Source organism: Schistocerca piceifrons, chromosome 4 (assembly GCF_021461385.2).
Source record: "Schistocerca piceifrons isolate TAMUIC-IGC-003096 chromosome 4, iqSchPice1.1, whole genome shotgun sequence".
NCBI classification, from domain to species: Eukaryota; Metazoa; Arthropoda; class Insecta; order Orthoptera; family Acrididae; genus Schistocerca; species Schistocerca piceifrons.
In genome coordinates this window covers 480,123,608-480,142,680 of record NC_060141.1, presented here as the reverse complement: position 1 = coordinate 480,142,680, position 19,073 = coordinate 480,123,608, and the positions used below count along the sequence as shown (strand labels likewise).

The 19,073-nt window shown below is 39.9% G+C and overlaps 1 protein-coding gene across 1 annotated transcript in view; it reads right to left on the bottom strand.

The window, feature by feature from the left end:
- Positions 1 to 2,159: 2,159 nt before the first annotated feature.
- Positions 2,160 to 19,073, bottom strand: part of LOC124794799 (zinc finger protein chinmo) — a 125,822-nt gene continuing 108,908 nt past the window's right edge. Inside the window, exon 6 of the mRNA XM_047258456.1 lies at positions 2,160 to 2,397. Coding sequence (XP_047114412.1) covers positions 2,171 to 2,397 — 227 coding nt within the window. The 3' untranslated portion in view covers positions 2,160 to 2,170. The remainder of the gene's footprint in view (positions 2,398 to 19,073) is intronic.

The window sequence follows — 19,073 nt, the reverse complement described above, 5'->3', positions numbered from 1 at the left end:
AATCAAAAACAAGTGAGAAAGAACCCACAAGCCAATTTCCATCCCCACATGCACAAAACTATGCAGTAAAGAATATGACACTATGCCTGATTTTTCTCTGCTCAACAGAGGTTTGGATATGGTGTAAATAACAATGTGATTTCTATTGTACACTCCTTTGCACCACAGATGACAAGGTGCACGCAAAAGACACTTTAATGAGGAAGACCACAGACTACTGGTCTCTGTACTGTTAACACTCTATTTCAACAATGTAATAATATAGATCTTATATTACATAAACACAAAAATCGAGATAGACTATTTCACACATCTCCAAGCATTCACTCCCATATCTCTCACACTGTTTGCAGCTATAACATCTGCTTAGGTGCTATCTTGACTGCTGTGTTATGATGATCGGTATACACATTACTTTCACTTGTACAACTCTGAAATCACTTTTCTTGCACTTTCCAACTGTAACAATATAGTTTCATTACAAACAACAAAAATCACCAAGAAATAAAACTACGTCTTATAGTTTCTACAAGTTCAAAATTTACACATTCACAAAAAAGAACAAATAAAAAGTTGCTACGATCCTACACTTGTGACATTTAAAATGCCAACTACCTGAGATTGCATAGGGAAAACCTATCAAACAAGAACATGACTGTAAATCAAGCAATGGCTTTCTCCTCAAATAGGAAAAATATAAGGACATCGGTAAAAAGTACCTCCTAGAAAATGCAGTATTTAAAATAGCTGTATAAAATAACAGTTTTTGCATTCTTGTGATGCTTGATCCTGAGTTCTGTAAAAACTGTCATGAAATGTATCATTTCAGATCTGTCAAACACTGTACAGATTAATAACAATGGATATATATGAATATGCACATTATTCTTGTATGTAAACTGGAATCTATAAACTGTGTACAAATAATGTTATGACCAAATTACTGACAAACATCTATACACTACAGGAAAACATTGACTAGGAGCGAACAGTAAACATGAATATAAATATTGTGTGTATATAGAATATCTTAAAGAAACAGGATGAGAAGAGGTCAAATAATCATTAAGAAATAGACTGGTGTGAGGACAGAAAGACATAATAATTTAGCATTGCTGAAGTGCTGTGTGAACTAAGCTACAACTGCAACGTAAGCTGACTTCCTTCTACTGGGTGTACTCCAATAATAAGCTCATATTCAAAATTCCTAAAGATTCTTTAAAAAATAAAATACTTTATACATTGTGTATAGCGGTGATTTGGCACTAGATATTTTACTGTCCCTGATAACCCATCTGAATGGGGCCTGATAAATAAAAATATCTTCATTTACTACTGATTCCTGAGATGTAAAAGATGTGAGGTTGCACATTTCAATGACTAGTTATCTAACAGGAAAATGGCAATAATTTCTGTTTTAAATGACGGAATATCATAACAAAATAATGTGTACAACTTTAAATTGCTCAGCGTATCTTAAACATAACTCTCTTGTGGTCTTTAAGCCCACCGGAAGCAAGATGTTCAGGATGCAATTGAACAAGTTTTTAGTATGTACAAGCAATGCAAGTTGGTAATAAAATTGCAAACCACAAGTTATGGAGGGCAACAGTTTTATCATCACCCCTAGAAGAGGTTTGATAAGATTTTAACTGTATTAAATGTACAAATACACAATCAAACTATTATTTGAAGTTCAAATGCACATTTCAAAGCAGAACACAATTTACCACCAACTGCAACTCAAAAATTCTCATTTTGTAGCTTATCAGTGAGGCACCATTGTAGATAAACTGCTGCCTTTGGGCAACGAGATGAGGACAGCAATAAAGTTCATAAAGCCCTTTCTGTCAAATATGTTTGCAGTTGCAACCAAAAGTCATTTGCAATAACAAAATTTTGTGTTCTTGTGTCAAAGAGAGCCAATTAGTCATCAGATATATGTCAGTGAGAAGAAAGAATTCTGAAGAAATAAAGAGAAAAAAAAAGAAAAAAAAAAAGAAAGATCTGTTAACAGTTAACAGTACACTGTTTTACATTTCCTTAAACAATATAACATTTTTCATTTAATAATATATATATATCTATATATATAGATTTGTATATATCAATAATATATTTATGTATAAGATCGTTTGAGGTATTTCTGTTACTGTTGATTGGCTTGAGTTTACTGGTTGTTGTGATTATGGACTTGAGCTTGCTGGAACACTTTCAAGCTATATTCTGTTTTGTGCTCACGGGCAATGTGACGACGAACTGTATTGTTGCGGGTGAAGGTGCGGCTGCAGAATGGACATGGAACCCGTATACCCTGGTGACGCTGCCGAATGTGTGCCCGCAAGTTCGTTTCATAGCCATACAGACGCTCACAAAATGGGCACTTCAGTTTTTTGCCTGGAAGTAAATAAATATTTTCTTTTTGTAAATAATAATTTTTTGAGAAGTATACAAGAAAAGAAAAACAGTCATTACTAATGGCAAAATATAAATACATGAAACACAGTGTCACAAGGATAGAAATTCCTGGGTGGAAAAATGTGTGAAATAAAGGAAAGGCAACCACAAACCTACCACACAAACACACAAGGAAACTATATGGATGTATGTGTGTATTCTTACTAGAAAAAGGGCAAGAGCTTGAAAGCTAATGTTAACTGTTTTCTATTACATGTTTCTGTGTGCCACACACAAACAGCCTGTTGGCAAGTGGTTACCTTTCCCTTATTTAACATATTTTCCACATATAGCATTAGATTATATACTCAGACATCTATGTAATATCCCACTAACGTATTACTGTTGGAATTGTAGCACTTCCTCTCGATGTTGGATTACCTCCAAAAAGTATTTCAGTAGCTAATAACTGATATTTGATAGTTAGTTAAGCCTTCTTGTACGACTACAAGCTTTTATGTCTGTGTGTTTTCAGAGTGTTGTAGATGTGTGGTGGACAATCTTGTTTTCTTCAAATGTTTTATGCTTCAGCTTGCATTACGACAGCAATAATCCATTCAAATGTCACAAGGAATGTAAATGTCAACCTACAATGGCTATGACAGAACCACACAAATAAAACAAATGCAGAACGTAACTGTCTCCCACAGATTACTACAATATGTGAAAAATGTGAACAAGGAATAACTATGATGCAGAATATATACTGATATCAGAACAGTATAAAACTGGGTACAAACTAGGAAGGCAATATTTACCATAGAAACGGAATTTGCTATGAGCTTCAGTACAATGCTTATATTTCTATAATTTAGGAGTAAAGGAGACCACTTGCCAAAGAGCAGAAGTGTTGAGTTGTCGAAAACCACACACAAAAGAGAAAGGAAACTTGCTAGCTTTCTGGATAACTCTGTTGACAACCTACAGTACTAACACACACACACACACACACACACACACACACACACACACACACACACACACACACACACACGACAGGACTGGAGAAGAAGGGGCTGTGTTGATGGATTGGGCACATCTGGCACCAGGTCCTTCGCTGGGATACAAATACTTGGCTAGGGATTGGGGACGAGAGTGGCATAGCGATGAACCAAGATGATTTATATGTTGTGTGGGTGTTGAAATACCACTTTAGGAGGGTGGAAAGGATCTTGGGTAGGATGTCCCTCATTTCCAGCCATGACAATGGATAATCAAAGCTCAGGAGAAGGATATGGTTCACTGTTCTGCTCCAGCACAATGCTATGTGATGAAACGTCACAGGAAATCAGATTTTGGACTATTTTTGGGTGGAGGGGGGTAGTGCCTGTCCATTAGCCTCCCCCTCTGCTACCACTATCCCCGTACATCCTAGACCACCTGCTGAAACGCATTCCTGGCACTCTGTTTCCAGCCAACACAATGTAGGGGCACAAGTGTGTGTTGTGTTTGTGTGTGTGTTAGAGAGAGAGAGAGAGAGAGAGAGAGAGAGAGAGAGAGAGAGAGTTTTCTTTCTCTTTGTGTGCAGCTGTTGAAGACTCAATATTTCTTGTTTTTGTCTGTGGTCTCCACTAGTCATAAATTACTTACATTCGGTCGGAACTTTTATTACTATATTTATGCTGTTTAGTGGCTCCCTTCCATTATAAACCTCATACTGTCCTCCCCTTAGTATGTCCTCGTAATTTATGTCTACTTTGACTCTCCCATACTGTGTTCGCATGTGTTCCTACATGTTCACATGTTTTCCTACATTTTTCTTCTCACCTTTATTACACACATGCATCACTGGCCCTGAAAAATGTGAAAACACATGACTTTTGTGACAGCTTGTGGCACCGGTAACATCCATTTCGACTACATCACGTGCTATTCTATGAACCACACATCAATCAAATCACAGATAAAACACTATCCTCACAACAAAACTCAACATTTTATCTCCAAATTGACCCATCCCTATTCACACATTGCTCTCACTGGAATTATGTGTGTTTTATTTGTTGTGCGTGACGATAACTTACATGCAGTTAAATAGCCCCACAACACAGAACTATCCTACTGCCCTCATCACAAATTCTTCCAGACTTTTCATTTCTCAAAAGTCCATTTTCTACATCCCACCCCTCCTTTCACAACCACCTTAATCTTTTCACATTCCACTAGTCCCTATCCCTCACAAATTTGATACTGCAGAGAAACATCTCTCCCAGAACTGTCTATGCTCTCTCCACAAGATATTGTTACTTTGCAAGCCTAACAACATAAACATCTCCAAAACTGAAACTCTTGCCCTCCAATACCTTGAAGAGCATTGCGGACACTAGCTCTGTAAACTATACAACCTTCTGACATACTTCTCCCACCTTGGAGCAACACTACCAACCAGCACCTATGCTAACCACAGGAATCCCCCCGCAATCCTTCATAGCACCCAGGCACTGTCTAGCTGACCTCTTCAATTTACCCCATGCTCCAAAACTTCCTCCGACACTGTACAAAATCCAGAACCCAAACAAAAACAAAACATTGTTGACCATTCCAAAATCTCCAATCCTACAGAAGTTTCAATCCTATAAAAGCTCCTCACTTGCAAGCTTCCCCCCTCCCCCCCCCCCCCCCCCCTAACACACACACAAGTTTAACCATGTTGGACTTGAAAAAGATCTACAAAGCTCTACTCTCTCTTCTCCCAATCCCTTAAAGTTGAAACACATCTTTGCTACCAATCCCTCCAACCAAAACATACCTAATTCCAACACTAAACTTTGCCTCTTCCAGTTTATACCACCAACCAACCAAGGCCCTCCCCCCTCCTACTTACCCAACCCTTTCCTTGCCTTCCACGTGGCCTGATCATTCTTCCCCCAATGTACCTCTCCAAGAACACTAATCTCTAACAGAAGAAAAGACAGCCATTCACAACCTCATAACTGATCCTGCCCTAATCATCCTCCCTGTAAACAAATGTTCCACCACTGTTGTGATGAATCACAGTGACAATCTGACAGAACACTTCTGCCAACTGTCTGGCTCCTCCACTAACTAGTGCTGCCATAGGAATCCCACCCCATACATAAAATATAACCTCCAATCACTACTGAACTCCTTAGGCCCATCCCAGAACCTTGCTTCCAGTACACCTTTCTCTTCACTCCAATGACACCCTGCATACCCACCTTCTATGAATTCCCCAAAATCTATAAATCCAACAATCCTAGTTCCTACTAAAAGAATTTTCACTCTTGTTGACCAACACCACCAACCAACTGCTCAAAGCCTAGTCTCTCACATCAAAGATAGTAGCCATGCTGTTCAACAACTCTCCACCATCCTCACCCATTTATCACCAGGATACCTTATCACTGTTGACGCCAGCTCCCTATAAACCAGCATCCTTCATGCCCATGGCCATATAGAAACCTGCTACCTCATTTCTCATGTACCTTACCAACTATAAAAGGCATATAAATAAATCTTCAGTACAGCCGTGCGTCCCTCCTATGTCACCTTTTTTATGGGCCATCTCAATGAACGTTTCTGAGCCTCCCAAAACCCAAACCCCATGTCTGGTTCATGTTCATTCGTCATACCTTCATGATCTGAGCTCAGGGCCAGGACACCACTATCCTAATTTTTCCACAATCTCAACACCTTCTCTCCCAGTTGCTTCACGTGGTCCTCCTCAATCCAACATGTCATTTTCCTGGGCATTGACCTCCACTTCTCTGATGGCCCCATCCACACCTCTGTCCATATTAAACACACTAACCACCACCAGTACTTGCATTCTGATAGCTGTCACTCCTTCCACATCAAAAATTCACTGTCGTATAGTCTAGCCACCTGTGCATGACGTATCTGCAGTATCCTGAAGGTCTCACAAAGGCCTTCACAGACAGACATTACCTCCCAAACCTAGTCCACCAAGTTACCATGTAAAATCCTCACACCCTCCCCCCTCCCCCCCCCCAAGATTCAGCTACAAAGAAGCACCCTCCTCATCATCAAATATCACTATGGACAGTAGCAACTGGATCATTTCTTCCACACGTCTTTGATTATCTATCAACATGCCCAGAAATTAGGGATATCCTACCCAAAGATCCTTTATTCTGTTGTCCACCCAACTTATACAACACCCTGATCCATCCTTATGCCACTCCTGTTCCCAACTTCTTGCCACATGGGTCACATGCTGCAGAATACCAAGGAGCAAGACCTGCATGATCCACCCATCCAGCACTTCCTACCGCAGTACTGCCATAGGCTTATCCTATATCACCTTTGAAAGCATATAACAACTCCACTGCAAACACTAAACAGCTTTTTATTTCAGCATACCAACCAATGAGCTATCCACCAGAATGAATTGTCACCACTAAACTGTGGCCAAGTACAAAGCTAACACCCAGTTGGCACAACATACAGCTAAGCACAACATGCTCGAGTTAAATGGCTGCTTTACAACCCGTGTCATCTGGATCGTTCCCTCCACCACCAGATTTTCTGAACTATGCAGACAGCAGTTATTCTTGCAACACATCCTTCACTCCCATAACCCTTCTAGCCCCAATCTCCACTATCTGGTCACACAATCTCTATCAAATAGTTTCCTCTTCAACTGTGCTGTCACCCCTGTCTAATTGATACCTACAACTCTCCTTCACCGTGTGCCGCACATCACTGGTTCCAGAACCTGTGATACACATGCCTAGCCCATACACCTGCCATGCTTACTTCCTACAATTCTAGGCAGCAAATCTGCTGCCTTCCTCCAAGCTGTTAGTTATCCTTCCCCAAATCCTCTTCCTGCATCCCACTTCTCTCTTCCTCTCCCCACCCCACCTTTGTCCACTTGTCAAGTTGCAATCCCAGCAGGTGTGTCCCCATGCAAAGATTCAAATGCAGCCTCCAGCCCAGGTCTAATCTCTCCTCTCTACCTCCCCCAACTTGCCTGCCAACCACAGAAGATGCAGTGCCCCTCGAATGTGAATAAAGGAGCAATATCTTGACATTATGATAGAAGAAGAGTATGGCAATCACTGAAAAATTACAGTAATTCAATACAGCCACCCTGCTGTAAACCGGAGCTTTTTATCAGCAGTATACCCAAGAAAAGTATACATCACACCAGTCACATATGTGGTGTCATCTGCAGTTCTCATTGGGGATTCCAATGTTGTCACCACCAGAGGTTATTAGAGGCCAGCCATGGCTGGTCCTGGAGCCAACACCATCAAAAACCTTCACAGGGCCACCGCCACTGGACACTATTTGCATATGCTCAGGAGTTCTGGAAACTTCCCTACCCCAGAAGACATGAAATAACAATACAGTTGCCTATATAGGCTGCCACCAAGAGTCTAAACAAGAATAATAACAGAATGGCTCCAAATCTTAACTTTGTTAAGCAACAAAATTGAAGAGATATATTACATCCAATAGCACCACGTCTATGTGGAACATCTGGATCCTAGCCAATAAAATCAGAACTGCCCATATGCCTCCTCGACGTGCATGGTGGTGTCCCAGCCTCTATGTGGTTGTCGAGACATTTTATGAAATCCACATAATTACGAATGTGATGAGTGCATTTACCCACATAAGGGCTTAGTAATTCTGCCAGGTATTTGGCCCGCAAATATGTATGAGGTCAGTCAAAAAGTAATGCCTCCTATTTTTTTTTTCTACGTTTAATTGTCAGGAAATTTAAATGCAATTACATAGGTTGAAAACCACAACATTGAGGATCATTTTGTCATTTTTCAATGTGATATCCGCCCATCTCTACAGTTTTGGTCCATCTTTGAACAAGGGCATGTATCCCAGCACGGTAAAAATCACAGCTCTGCTTCCTAAGCCATTGACACACGGATGTTTTGACGGCCTCCTCATCTTCAAAATGAATCCCACGATGAGCTTCTTTTAGTGGCCCGAACAGATGGAAGTCTGATGGTGCCAGGTCAGGGCTGTATGGGGGATGAGGCAAACCTTCCCATCCAATTTTGACAATCTCGTCAGAGGTGTGACGACTGGTGTGTGGTCTTGCATTGTCATGCAAAAGAAGAACATCTGCCATTGATTTTGTTGGGCGAACTCGCTGAAGACGTGCTTTAAGTTTGTTGAGGGTTGTGACGTATTGAACAGAATTTATTGTGCATCCCTGCTCCAAAAAATCAACCAGAATCACACCCTCTGTATCCCAGAAAACTGTTGCCATAACTTTCCCTGCCGATCGCACAGTTTTGAATTTTTTCTTCCTCGGCGAGCTTGTGTGACGCCACTCCATTGACTGCCTCTTTGATTCAGGTTCAAAAAAATGCACCCATGTTTCGTCCCAGGTCACAATTTTTTTCAGAAACTCATCTCCCTCCAAACGGAAGCGCTGCAAGTGTTGGGAGGCTATTGTTTTCCTTGCCTCTTTATTCTGATCGGTTAACATTCTTGGAACCCACCGTGCACAAACTTTTGAGTACCCCAATTGTTTAATAATCGTGATCACACTGCCTTTACTAAGAAAAATAATGCGACACACTTCATCTGCAGTCACCCGACGGTCACCACGAATGATGTCATCAACTTGCTGAATGTTGTGTGGAGTCACTGCACTCACCGGCCTGCCGCTCCGCTTTTCGTCAGTCAACGGTGTTTGCCCTTCAGCTTCCTTACAACGACGAACCCATCGTCTAACAGTGCTGACATCCACTGTCACAACACCATACACCTTCTTCAGTCTTTCATGAATGCGTATGGGCGTTTCACCTTCTGCATTCAAGAATTCAATCACACAACGCTGTCTCAAACGAACATCGATGTCGGCCATCTTACAAACTTCTGCTGTGCTGCCACCTGTTGACACAGAAAGTTAGTACTGCAGTGGATTGCAGAAGAAGGTTTGAGGAATGGCGCCAAATTCAAATTTTTCACTTAACTTAATTTCTTTAAGTAGAAAAAAAATGGGAGGCATTACTTTTTGACCGACCCTCGTACGTGGCCTAATGTTGCTGACAATTAGGCGTAATGCCACCCCTTCTCTGTGGACTTTAGGGAGTCCATAAAGTCTTGGCAGTACAGGTCCTTGAGGTGTCAATTTCTTGGCGACATCCTCTGATAAATCTGCATCATTGAGAAGAGCCCTAGTCCTGTTCTCTACCTTCTTTGTGGGGTCAGTGTTGATCTTCCTGTAAGATTCGTCACTTAGCAGGCTCTGCATCCTCTCAATGTAGTCCTTGTGGGAAAGAACAACCATAGCATTGCCTATGTCAGCCGGTGAGACACACAATCTCAGGACTCTGTCTCAGGTCTCAAATGGCTGCCCTCTCAATGCTGGTAATATTCGACTTGATCGGTTTAGTTCTCGTCAGAGCACAGTAGGTTTCCCGACGTACTTCTTCAGCTGCTTCTATTGGTAGTTGCGCATCAACCAGTTCAACTGAAGTAAATCTAATATAATCTAAAAATACTGACAATGTCCGCTACCGGCTTGAAGCTCGGTGTGGGAGCAAAATTAAGTCCCTTCTCCAGAACAGAGACAGCATCCCCAGTCAGTTCAATATCCGTGAGATTGATGACCGCCTTGTGTGGGGCCTCCAGCGATGGTTTGTCAGAGAGACAAGAGAATTTAGATATCTGACGTCCCGAGGTCTTCTTATGTGCAGAATCGTCGGTCACCCAGGTAACACCATCAATCCAGTCCCAGGTCCCAGAATTAAAATGATTGGCTAGTTGTAGATGTAGTTCCAGTTGTTCCTGGGAGTTGTACTCAAGGCTGCGTCTGGTAAAGTGTACCCTCTCACGAACCAACGAGAGGCAAGCATGCTTCATAAGTCTCTTAGTTGCTGCAGAATCGATGTGATGCGGTACCTTAGCAAAGTTTGGCAAAACCTGATCAGCACGAGATCTCTTTAGAAAAGCAGGAGCACTTGGCAAACGGCTCGTTTGGTGGCACAGCTTGTCGTATTTCTTCATGCTGTGATACATCTCCTCCCCGTAGGGGTATATGATGTGAGTCTTCAGTTTCTCCGGGCGTATTTCTTACTCCAACAATCCACGGGTGTTCTACCCTCAGGAGCCAAGTTCGTCGGTGCTTTAGAAGATGACGACATGTCTGATGGCCAAAATATTGTGCCCGTTGGACAATGTGGACCAGCAGTACACCCGTGGACTGTCCAAGCAAACCAGTCATAATGTATTTTACAACAAATAATACATTGTAATACAAAACCTTTCAACCATTCCTGGATCACTGTCATCTACACAGAGGAGATGCCATTAATTTACATATTGACTGGACAATGTAGGAATTAAAATCAAGCAAACCAGTCATAATGTATTTTACAACAAATGATACATTGTAATACTAAACCTTTCAACCATTCCTGGATCACTGTCATCTACACAGAGGAGATGCCATTAATTTACATATTGACTGGACAATGTAGGAATTAAAATCATGCATAATTAAACTTAAGTGATGAGATCATGTTGTTTTGTTACCTTGTAATTTATTGCTTTTCTATACCATAACATCCCCGGACTTCTGTTACCTCGTTTTGCACAAATCCTGAGTTATGTGATTTGTCTGTCTGAGCAATGTGCACCTCTATCCCCTCATTCCGACAACACTGTGTTTAGTTTATGACAGGTTCAGATGCATTTCATGGGGAATCGTTTGATCCATGGGGCTAGGTTCTAATCATGATAGGTTCTAACCATGTCATCCATATGAAACAGAACTGTTTCATTTGTGTCAACCAAGAAATGAAAAACATATTTCTGGAATATAAACTTAACATCTGTCAAAGGCTTTGATGCACTAGTTCAAAAGTTGTAATCAGCAAAGGATCGCAGAAGTGGAGAGACAGCAATTGCTGATAAAGAGACTGTGTCACACTATCCAGAGAAATTTGGGGTAACGATAGGAGAAGGTGGCTATACAAGCCAAACCATTTTCAATGTAGCTGAAACTGCTCTGTTCTGGAAGAAGATGCCCAAAAGAGCTTTTATCACACATTATAAGGAAACCTTTCCATCTTTCAAGCCACCAAAGATTGACTGACAGTGATAGTTGGTACGAATGGAGCTGGTGATTGCAAATTAAAACCTCACTTACTTTATACCTCAGAAAATCCAAGAACTTTAAAAAAATAACCTTAAGCTGGGTTGCCCTTGATTTGGAAGTCAAATGCTTAAGCATAGGTAACAGCTTCCCTTAGTCATCACTTCATATCTGAAGTCAAATGTTAATGCCAATAAAAACAAATCCTATTTGAAGTGATGCTATTAATTGGCAACACACAGGGTCTAATTGATTTCGAGCTACGCGTGAAAATTGTATTTTTCACACAAAATACACCCAGCTTGCTTCAACTGATTGATCAGGAAGTGAAAAAATTTAAAGTTTACAACATGAGACAATCGTTTGCGCACCTGCATGAAGCTATGAGACAAAATTACAAACTCTCTGTTAAATACCTTTGGAAGCAATTCAATGTTTTGGATGCCATGAGAATTTCAGAATAAAATTTCACTAACAGAATTGTAAATGACATCTAGAAAAAGCTGCCCCCCGTTTTTTCTCTTCACCACTGAAACCGAGGTGGAATCGTCACCAGATTCTGATCTAGTGAATAACATGAATGGTGAAGCGGCTATCTTGCCAACTATCTTGACAACTGATGAGCTTATAGAAATGCATGAGCAAGAGCAAAAACTGAACAACCTGGTTCTTCAGAACCAGTTCAATCAGAAGATCAAACGACAGTTACGAACTTCACAGCAGGCTTCAGTTAACTGAAAAAAGGTTACAAATTTTAGAAAATGTAGTTCCCAATGAACTGTGCATTTCTGTTGCGAAACAGCGAATAAAAAAATCTATTGGCATGCTATGAGCAAATTTTACATGAGAAGAAACAAAATTTGACTAGTCAGACAACATTGTTAGATTTCATTACCCCTCCCGTGTTACAATAAGTTCAGTTTACATTGTTTCAATGCATAATACCACACTGTAATTTAATTTTTTGTACTTTTGAATATTTTATTAAACATTTTCCTTCCTAATACATTACCTTCTTTAGTCTCTAGTCCCAACTGAACATAATCTGTATGTTTTTATATGCAAAATTTGACCCCGACCTACGCAAATTTGCCTAAGATGCTTATCACTTGTGGTACTGTACTTTCCTTAGGTACCGGTGTAATTATTCTTTAATTTACAGAAGAATCTTAACAAGTGTTTTCATTGCACATTCTTCATCTTCCATTGGTGATGGACATTTTTTCATTCATCATTTGTAAATGGGGTTTAATATCTTTCCTTGATCCAATTAAAAACGACTTGAATTCCTGTTACTTATATCATGCATTGTTCTACTGACACATCCTTCACACTGCATGATGAATACACTAGGTCACTAGATTTGTTATCAGAACTGACCAATGGCGACTTTCTCGCAATGTATCAATATCACTATTCATGTTATGTTTGAACAACATATTGCTGTTGGAGCACAGCGCCCTCTGCTGTTGTGGCTCCGGGAATGGTGGCTGCTTTGGTGAGCAGCACGGGCTGAGGAACAAAATTGTAATGAGCTTCCCATGGGCCTCTTTGTTGTGGTGTTAACTCTGCACGGCCAACCAATATTGGGGTCATGTTATCCCATGCAAGTTACTGAGTACCAATGTGGTTTACGTTGTGATTTATGAGAATAGTGTCAAGTTGTCAGCGCAGTGTTCATTGTCATTTTGGTCTATCTTCCTTCTGTTTGCTGGGTATGGATGCCTGTGTCTCCCCATGGTATTCGAAGAGCAATGTGATTGCAAGGTCTGTCAGATATTTTAAATTGATTCACTGGGTGATACCTCATTATAATTTGTTTTGTGTGTCAACCTTAGGTGTCCATGGCGCTTATGAACCATTAGCCAGTGTAAAGTGCTGTGTTCCAGAACAAATCTTATTTTGAATGTCGGTGGTGTGCATTAATATATCTGTTATCTGTTCTTGTTCACCTCCACTTAATTCTTCTGATTTTTAAAGTAAAAATTTCGTCTGGCGAGTACATCCGGCAGAAAAAGGACATTAAAGAGTGGAAATCTGGCAACACTGCAACCACATATATGGTAACTACCTCTGACAGCACGTTTTAGTTATGCACAACAGTTGGTGCAGGGGATAGAGTATTGGGTTAGCATGCAGGATGTCAATGGTTTGATCCTGGGTCGAGGCATGTGTTTTTTATTTGGTAAATGTAGTCCAGGTGATATGGTATCTGGCATCTTAATCGTCAACAGCGGTTGCAGCGGGTCCTCTAGAACACATTTGTACTTACATACTATAATCGTAGAAATGGAAGAATGGTCTGCTTTGAAAGAAGCTCTTTCCATGTCACAGGTGTGAATTTACTCACACCACTTCATCTACTAGATGCGAAACCTGTTTCCCTTTGTACCCGCCTTCAGTGGTCCCACAGATTAGTACCAACTATTATTCTTGTCTTGTTCAGATACATTACGTTTTGTTAGGGCCTTACATTACTAGTAGGACTAGCTACGTGCTTTGCTAATAATGTCCAAACTCGGTTACTATTTGTATGCGTTATCACCATCGTCCCACTAATTATGCCTTTCAACACTGAGTCTGGTAACCACATGCTGTTTAGTATGTTTCTCAATGCATTATTATTATTATTTCTTTACTTTCTCAGTCGTTAAGTCTCGTTAAAAATGGAAAGTGACGTGGACCTTGATCAAGCGTCACTTCCTTTTAACTGTACGGTATATGTTATATTGCATTTAGGAACTTTCGGGTAATTGAACATGTATCAATAATTACAGATTTCTGTAGTTGTATATGTAAGTTTGGATGTAGCTGTATTGCATTGATGTACTGGTGGATATTGTGTGGTATGACTCCTGTAGTTGATAGTATAATTGGTATAATGTCAACTTTATCCTGATGCCACATGTCCTTGAATTCCTCAGCCAGTTGGATGTATTTTTCAATTTTTTCTCCTGTTTTCTTTTGTATATTTGTTGTATTGGGTATGGATATTTTGATTAGTTGTGTTAATTTCTTCTTTTTACTGGTGAGTATGATGTCAGGTTTGTTTTGTGGTGGTGTTTTATCTGTTAGAATGGTTCTGTTCCAGTATAATTTGTATTCGTCATTCTCCAGTACATTTTGTGGTGCATACTTGTATGTGGGAACGTGTTTTTTATAAGTTTATGTTGTAAGGCAAGCTGTTGATGTATTATTTTTGCTACATTGTCATGTCTTCTGGGGTATTCTGTATTTGCTAGTATTGTACATCCGCCTGTGATGCGATCTACTGTTTCTATTTGTTGTTTGCAAAGTCTGCATTTATCTGTTGTGGTATTGGGATCTTTAATGATATGCTTGCTGTAATATCTGGTGTTTACTGTTTCATCCTGTATTGCAATCATGAATCCTTCCGTCTCACTGTATATATTGCCTTTTCTCTGCCATGTGTTGGATGCGTCTTGATCCATGTGTGGCTGTGTTAGATGATACGGGTGCTTGCCATGTAGTGCCTTCCCCTTCCAATTTACTTTCTTCGTATCTGTTAATGTTATGTGATCTAAAGGGTTGTAGAAGTGGTTATGAAATTGCAGTGGTGTAGCCAATGTATTTATATGAGTGATTGCTTTGTGTATTTTGCTAGTTTCTGCTCGTTCTAGAAAGAATTTTCTTACATTGTCTACCTGTCCATAATGTAAGTTTTTTATGTCGATGAATCCCCTTCCTCCTTCCTTTCTGCTTAATGTGAATCTTTCTGTTGCTGAATGTATGTGATGTATTCTATATTTGTGGCATTGTGAACGTGTAAGTGTATTGAGTGCTTCTAGGTCTGTGTTACTCCATTTCACTACTCCAAATGAGTAGGTCAATATTGGTAGAGCAGAAGTATTTATAGCTTTTGTCTTGTTTCTTGCTGTCAATTCTGTTTTTAGTATTTTTGTTAGCCTTTGTCTATATTTTTCTTTTAGTTCTTCTCTAATATTTGTATTATCTATTCCTATTTTATGTCTGTATCCTAGATATTTATAGGCATCTGTTTTTTTCCATCGCTTCTATGAAGTCACTGTGGTTATTCAATATGTAATCATCTTGTTTAGTGTGTTTTCCCTTGACTATGCTATTTTTCTTACATTTGTATGTTCCGAAAGCCATATTTATATCATTGCTGAATACTTCTGTTATCTTTAGTAATTGGTTGAGTTGTTGATTGGTTGCTGCCAGTAGTTTTAGATCATCCATGTATAGCAAATGTGTGATTTTGTGTGGGTATGTTCCAGTAATATTATATCCATAATTTGTATTATTTAGCATGTTGGATAGTGGGTTCAGAGCAAGACAGAACCAGAAAGGACTTAATTAGTCTCCTTGGTATATTCCATGCTTAATCTGTATTGGCTGTGATGTGATATTATCTGAATTTGTTTGGATATTAAGTGTGGTTTTCCAGTTTTTCATTACTATGTTTAGAAACTGTATCAATTTAGGATCTACTTTGTATATTTCCAATATCTGTAGTAACCATGAGTGGGGTACACTATCAAAAGCTTTTTGGTAATCAATGTATGCGTAGTGTAGCGACCTTTGTTTAATTTTATCTTGATATGTCACCTTTGCACCTATTATCAGTTGCTCTTTACATCCTCGTGCTCCTTTGCAGCAGCCTTTTTGTTCTTCATTTATAATTTTGTTCTGTGTTGTATGTGTCATTAATTTCTGTGTAATGACTGAAGTTAACATTTTGTATATTGTTGGTAGGCATGTCATGGGGCGATATTTTGCTGGGTTTGCTGTGTCTGCTTGATCTTTAGGTTTCAGATAAGTTTTTCCATGTGTAAGTGTATCAGGGAATATGTATGGGTCTGCAATGTAACTGTTAAATAATTTAGTTAGATGTGAATGTGTTGAGGTGAACTTCTTTAGCCAGAAATTTGCTATTTTATCTTTTCCAGGGGCTTTCCAATTATGGATAGAATTAATTGCTCGGGTGACTTCATGTTGCAAAATTATCACTTCAGGCATTTGTGGTATCATCTTGTATGAGTCTGTTTCTGCTTGTATCCACCATGCATGCCTGTTATGTTGTACCGGGTTTGACCATATGTTGCTCCAGAAGTGTTCCATGTCTGTTATGTTTGGTGGATTGTCTATTTTTATGTGTGTGTTATCTATTGTTTGGTAAAATTTCTTTTGGTTTGTGTTGAATGTTTGGTTTTGTTTCCTTCTATTTTCACTTTTTTTGTATCTTCTAAGTCGTTTGGCCAATGCTTGCAATTTCTGCTTCTTTTCATCTAATTGCTCTATTGCTTCTTGTTGTGAGATTTTACCTAACCTTTTTTGTTTCTTGTCTGAGATTTCATTTCTTATAAATTGTGTTAGCTGTCCGATGTCTTTTCTCAGTTTTTCTATTCTGATCTGTAGCCTGTGTTGCCATGCTGGTTTTGTGGGTTTCTTCTGTGTGTTGGTTGGTTCTGATCTCTACCTAGTGTGTATATTTATTGTAGTGAGCCAGTAGTTGTAACTCTTCCATAGTTGTGTATTCATTTATTTTGTTGTGTATGATTGTGTTGATAGTTTTTATTGTTGTTTCGACTTGTGGGTTATTTGGTGGTCTATGCAAGAATGGTCTAATGTCTGTATTTTTGTCTTTGTATTCTATATATGTCAACTGACATTTTTCTTCTATATCTAACATGTGTGTCACTTCATGTTCTATTTGTGCTTGTTCTGATGGACGTCTTATGATTTCGTTTTCCTCTGATGCGTGTTGTTCTTTGTTTGTTTGCTCTGGGATGTTTGAGTCCATTACTGTATTTTCTTCTTCTTCTGATTGCACATTATTTTGTTCCAGTATTTGTTGTACTTGTTGTTTGATGTTTTCTAATTCTGACTGGGGTATCCTGTTATTTTTGATTATTACACGGATCTGATCAGCTAGTTGTTGTTCTGTTAAAAATTTTAATTCCGGGTATCTGGTAATAAATGTTGTGTATACTTGTTATCTGTATCCAGTTGTGTTGGTTCCTAGGTTTGTTGCTTGGTAATAACAGAACATGAGGTGTCGATTGACTTCATCTGACCATCTCATCCTCTGTCTTTGTTTTCCTTCTAGGGTGGTTGCAGGAAGCATATCCTGCAAAACACCTCTATTTGGATTTAAATCATTTTCATGTTGGGTAGCAGTGTCGTTACCATTGTGGGCGGTCATAGGGTTCAAGCGTCGTCCCCGACCATGACGGTGCTTGTCTGAGGCTTCTTTAGTTCTGTCCTGAACCAAGTAATCACACTAAAAGGGGGGTTAGCCCTATTAGTGGTTTGTTCTTTTCGTCGCCTTTTATGACTGGCAGAACAATTATTATTATTATTATTATTATTATTATTATTATTATTATATCGATGGGATTTTGGAAACATCACGTCTATTACCATGAGGAAAACAGTGTAGTTCGAAACTGAATATTTCACAATTAGTGGTGTCAGGACGTATCATACAGAACAATGTCTGCCAGAGAGGTAACGCTGTTAGATGGAACAACATGCAGGACAATGGCGTGTTTATACTGAATGTGCTGTCCACCAGACAGGGACTAGTTGCGAGCGAAGTGACGCACACATGACATTGCAACGTACATGCGTACATGTATCAAATTTTCTCACTGTAAAACTCTAAACCAGTGTGGCAGATATATGGCATACATAAACGATGAATATGTGGATATGCTTCTGGTTCTTGGTGCATCTAATAACTGGGCTGGTCTTGCCACTCGTGAATATGCTGCTAGATATCCTCGTCGATGCCATCCAGATAAAAATGTGTTTCGTCATCTAGAGCTGTGCCTTTGGGTGCCAGGTTCTCTCCTTCCACCATCATGTGACAGAGGTCATCCACGGACTCGCCATACTCCAGCTACTGAGGGAGCTATTCTGGACGTCATACACCAAGAACTTCAGTAAAGTACACGTAGCACAGCAAGGCAGCTGTGTGTCTCGCAATGCATGGTCATTAGCGTGCTGCACGGGCATGGGCTGCACCCCTATTATTATGCTTTCACACAACACCTGCATCCTGCAGATCGCCATCAGCGGATGTAGTTTAGGGAATGGTTCCTACAACAACAGGAAGCCAACGATGACTTTGTGAACAACATAATGTGGTCGGATGAAGCAGCATTCACTTGTGAGGATGTCTTCAATATGCACAATGCCCACCACTGGTGTGAGGTTAACCTGCATGTTACCCGCGAACGTGTATATCAAGTTCGATTTGGTATCAACACCTGGGCCGGAATATTGGGCTATAGGTGTTTGGGTCCCTACACGTTGCTTGAAGGTATCATGAATTAGTCTCAAACTATCTATCTGAGGCACTGGAAGACGTTACACTACATGTTCGGCAGAGGATATGGTTCCAACATGATGGTGCACCTCCACACTCTGGAATTAATGTGCGACAGTATTTGGACAGATCATTTCCAAGGAAATGGCTCAGACATGGAGGTCCAGTTGTATGACCACCACATACACGTGACCTAAATCCCCTGGGTTTCTTCCTGTGGGGACACCTGAATGAGCACGT